Source organism: Nicotiana tomentosiformis, chromosome 6 (assembly GCF_000390325.3).
Source record: "Nicotiana tomentosiformis chromosome 6, ASM39032v3, whole genome shotgun sequence".
Lineage (NCBI taxonomy): Eukaryota > Viridiplantae > Streptophyta > Magnoliopsida > Solanales > Solanaceae > Nicotiana > Nicotiana tomentosiformis.
Window position 1 is genome coordinate 95,809,096 of NC_090817.1, and position 4,875 is coordinate 95,813,970.

The 4,875-nt window shown below is 39.8% G+C and overlaps 1 protein-coding gene across 2 annotated transcripts; it reads left to right on the top strand.

Annotated features, from left to right (window-relative positions):
* Positions 1-344: 344 nt before the first annotated feature.
* Positions 345-3,505, top strand: LOC104101960 (protein ETHYLENE INSENSITIVE 3-like). Of its 2 annotated transcripts, none has more exons than XM_009609532.4 (2): positions 345-528; positions 1,272-3,505. In XM_009609532.4, exon 2 carries the CDS (start codon positions 1,436-1,438, stop codon positions 3,236-3,238), a length of 1,803 nt encoding a protein of 600 aa, XP_009607827.1. In that variant the 5' UTR covers positions 345-528; positions 1,272-1,435; the 3' UTR covers positions 3,239-3,505. The 2 variants fall into 2 exon arrangements, with proteins under 2 accessions (XP_009607827.1, XP_009607828.1); XM_009609533.4 differs by lacking the exon at positions 345-528 and adding an exon at positions 654-915.
* Positions 3,506-4,875: the final 1,370 nt, after the last annotated feature.

Genomic DNA, 4,875 nt, shown 5'->3' on the forward strand with positions numbered 1-4,875 from the left:
GCTGCAAGGCTTTTCTTTAGCTGCTTGTAAATTATTTGCATGAGTTGCTTGCAACTTGCCTGTTTAATAAGAAGTTTCTGCAAATTATTTCATTGAGCTGCTTGCAACGTGCCTGCATCAGCTGCTTGTAGATAAACTTAAATAGAGTACTAAATAAATAATATTTTTCAGAAAGATTATCTATAGCGGAGTAATAAATGGACATCCACAATAAAATTATTTTATAACAAAACGTGTGTTTATATAGAGGCCAAGAGGATAAATATCCAAAAAGAAAAAAAGAAAAGAAAAGAGCAGCAAAAGAAACCAAAGGAAAAGCTTACTGGCTTGGCTTTTAGAAAAGAGCCGACACTTTTCATCTCCCAATACATTTCCACCGTCAAAATAGTACTATCACATTCACATCTCCATTATTAAAATTGTATGTATTACTACTATAACTTCCCCATCCCCCTCTCCCTCTGTCGTCCATCTACAGTCGAAAGGGTCAATTATTCTCTAACCAGAAGAAAAGTTGAACAGACTCTTGTAAGGAAAAGAAATCTTTTTTTTTTTTTTCCTTTATAGAACTATTTCCTGAAAATATTTGCTTCAATACCTTGTGTGGTCAAGTTAATTAGATCTTTACTGGGTTTTGATGTTAGTTTCATTTGGGGTTTGGTTTTTCCTCTCAAATTATGTTTGACTTCAGTTTTTGACATCCGCTGATAAATTGATCTTTGAAATTATGGGTGTATTTTCTATGTTGTGATATGTGGCCCTGAGTATTGATGTAAAGATTTGAGCTTTTGCTTCACGATTGGATTTTTCTGTTCTGAATTTGTTGAATATAGTTTGTTCTATAATCAACTGATAAATCTAATATACGAAAATTAGTCCTATGGTCTCTGAAGTCTTCTTTTACTACATAGTTAGGTACGTTACAGGATTTTTATTACGAACTCCCTCTTTCTTTTTCTAGCTTTCTGTTTGATTACATGAATATTTGATATTTTAGATCTGGTAAAGTATGTCAATATTCTTGGATTTTCGCGGGAGATAGTTTGTACAGTTTTTTCTGTTGAGTTTCCGAGAAAATGGGAATTGCAGAGTGCTTATATTGTCTGGAGATAATATTGGCTTTATCTCATATGAACAAAACTGTGCTTCTTTTTTGGCTCATCTAAATATGGATCAATCAACTTTTTGTTTGTCGTTTCTGTGTGATTTGAATTTCAGTTCTGGAAATGTTTACTGAGATTTTCTTATGTTCCTTGTTAATGTATTTACAGGAGGGAAGATCATGTAATTTGATTGATTTCAGTAGATTCTGCGCTGAATATCGGAAAAGCATAGGATAATTGAGGATTTTGGGTATTATCTGGTTAATCTTGTTCGGATTTTGTGGAAGTTGCAAGTAGCTTCACTTTTTTGAGGGATTATTCTTCCTGTCAAGATGATGATGTTTGATGATATGAGGTTCTGTGGCGATCTCGATTTCTTTTCTGCTCCACTAAAAGAAGTGGAAGCGGCTGCTCCACAGACTGAGCCGGAGCCGGAGCCGGTGGTGGATGATGATTATAGTGATGAGGAGATTGATGTGGATGAGTTGGAGAGGAGAATGTGGAGGGACAAGATGAAGCTGAAAAGGCTGAAGGAAATGACTAAAAGTAAGGAAGGTGTGGATCCTGCAAAACATCGTCAGTCGCAGGAGCAGGCGAGGAGGAAGAAGATGTCGAGGGCACAGGATGGGATCTTGAAGTACATGTTGAAAATGATGGAAGTATGTAAAGCTCAAGGCTTTGTTTATGGGATCATTCCGGAAAAAGGCAAGCCGGTTGGTGGGGCATCTGATAATCTTCGGGAGTGGTGGAAGGATAAAGTGAGGTTCGATCGAAATGGCCCTGCGGCCATAGCCAAATACCAAGCTGATCATGCCATCCCTGGGATGAACGAGGGATCTAATCCAGTGGGTCCTACCCCTCACACCTTGCAGGAGCTGCAAGATACCACCCTCGGTTCGTTATTGTCAGCTCTGATGCAGCACTGCGATCCTCCTCAGAGAAGATTTCCGTTGGAGAAAGGTGTTTCACCCCCATGGTGGCCCACTGGTCAGGAGGATTGGTGGCCTCAGTTGGGTTTGCAGAAGGAACAAGGTCCTCCGCCTTATAAGAAGCCTCATGATCTTAAGAAGGCGTGGAAAGTTGGTGTCCTCACAGCAGTAATCAAGCACATGTTCCCCGATATTGCTAAAATTCGCAAGCTGGTACGGCAGTCAAAGTGCTTGCAGGATAAGATGACAGCCAAAGAAAGTGCAACTTGGCTTGCCATCATCAGTCAGGAGGAAGCTTTGGCTCGAGAACTCTATCCTGATCGCTGTCCACCTTTGTCCTCAGCTGGTGCTAGTGGAACATTCATTTTGGACGACAGCAGCGAATATGACGTTGAAGGTGCTCAAGATGAGCCTAACTTTGATGTTCATGAGCAAAAACCAAACCATCTCAGCTTGTTGAATATTGGTGCCAAGAGATTCAAGGAGACGCTGCCTCTGCAGCAACAATCTCATCCAAACAAGGATGAATTCATCACCAACTTAGATTTCACTCGGAAGAGGAAGCAAGCGAATGAACTGACTGTTATGATGGATCGAAAGATCTATACGTGTGAGTTTCAACAATGTCCTCACAGTGAACTTCGCAATGGTTTTCAGGACAAATCTGCCAGAGACAATCATCAATTTGCTTGCCCTTTCAGAAATTCTTCCCAGTTTGGAGTTTCAAACTTTAACTTTAATGAAGTCAAGCCAGTTGTCTTCCCACAACAATATGTGCAACCAAAGTCGGCATCTCTGCCTGTTAATCAAGGACCACCTACCTTTGATTTATCTGGTGTAGGAGTTCCTGAAGATGGACAAAGGATGATAAATGAGCTTATGTCATTCTATGATAGTAATATACAGGGAAACAAAAGCCAAAATACGGGGAACATTGCACTGACCAAAGAGCAGCCGCATCAACAGCCCCGTGATAATTACCTGCACAGCCAAGGAATAATGGAGGGAAATATCTTCAAAGATGCTAATATTTCTACAAGTCATTCTATGCTGCCACATGGTTCACCTTTCAATGCAGGCCCTAATGACAATTTTCATTGCATGTTTGGGTCTCCGTTCAACTTGCAGTCCGCCAACTACACTGGGAATTTACCTTGCATTGGGTACGATACCACACCGAAGCAAGATCTTCCAACTTGGTACTAACCAGGAGATTGTTGACTTGTATATCAAGTAGTCAGCTTTGGCTTCATAGACATAGCTTTTCCCCAAAAGGGAAGATCCCATGTAATTGGTCTGCTTTTTCGGGTGCATTTTTAATCGCCTGTAGTTCTCTTAGTAATGGTGTTTTAAGTTTTACCATGTTTTGTAGAGGTTGAAGAACTAGGCATGGTTTAACAAACACCCTCAAATATTTGCCATGCTTCTTAAAGTACTTGTAGATATCTTTATAAATAAGTTACTGTTTCATCATGGCCAGTTTTATCAGTATAAACTGTTGAATATATTGACTGGTTAAGGTCTTACTTGTTTAGGACTGTTCTCAAGATTGTTTGAGAGGTCTACCCTTTTTAAGTCTTGTAGCATGGTTGTTAATCTCCATACCAGTAGTATTAGTAGTTAGTCTTGTATTCGCTTATTGGTAATCCTTATTACTACATGTTTTCTTATTATTCTGCTGTTGTTACTGCTTGTTTTCTTATTATCTTGCTGTTGTTACTGCTTTCTTTTTTCTTTCCTTGAGCCGGGAGTCTGCGTACACACTACCCTCCCAGACCCCACTTGTGGGATTATACTGGATTTATTGTTGTTGTTAGCAGGGTTGTTAATGTTGACAAGGTTATGTAAAGAGGTGTTTTCTTCTATGATCATTAGCTTTTTAGTGAAAGAGGTACCCCATGTTTTTTTGCATTATCCTCTTTTTGAAGGCTGTTACAAGAAAAAGTGCTGGTTTGATGAAATTTAACAGTTTGATTTGCTGTGCAATATCAGCACATTTCTTTTTTTTTCTTTTTTTTTTTTCTTTTTTTGTAACGGAGTATTCGAAGAATGGCCGGGACTCTTCCTGGAAAGAAGAGTCTTCCTCTGAAAAAAATATAGTTTTCAATTATAATGGTTTGCTTTTGTCAATCTCTCATGTCTTGTTGATAAGCTTGTGTTGCGATCAAACACACTCACGCAAGTATACATGGTCTTCAAATTAATCTTCGAGAACACCCGACACCCTGAAGCTGGTCAAATAAGCCATCAATGTATGTTAGTGAGTACATGTTCTTGATTGTAACTTTTTCCAGATGCGTGTAATCAATACACATCCTCATAAAGTTGTCCTTCTTCTTCACAAATAGAACTGGAGCACCCAAGGCGAGACACTCGGTCAGATGAACCACTTATCGAGCAACTCCCGAAGTTGTTCGTTCAATTCCTTTAACTCCGCCAGTGGGCTGAGTGCCCCGCACCAGGTCAATATCAAAATCGATGTCCCTATCGGTTGGCATGCCCGGTAGATCTACTGGAAACACATATGGAAAATCTCTCACTATCGGAACTGACTCAATGGTAGGAGTATCAACACTAACATCCCTCACAAAGACTAGATATGCCTCGTACCCCTTCTCAGCCATTTGATATGTATTTATAAAGGACACAACCCTATAGGAATATAATCCAATGTACCTCTCCACTCCAAAACCTGGCATATCCAATGTTACGGTCTTGACTTGACAAGCCAGAATAGCATGATAGGGCGAAAACTAATTCATGCCCAATATCACGTCGAAGTCCACCATACTGAGTAGCAGAAGGTCAACTCTGGTCTCATAACCCTCGATAGTGACCAAACA

Coding starts and splice junctions, on each gene's coding strand:
- LOC104101960 (XM_009609532.4), top strand. CDS start 1,436: ATGATGATGTTTGATGATATGAGGTTCTGTGGCGATCTCGATTTCTTT.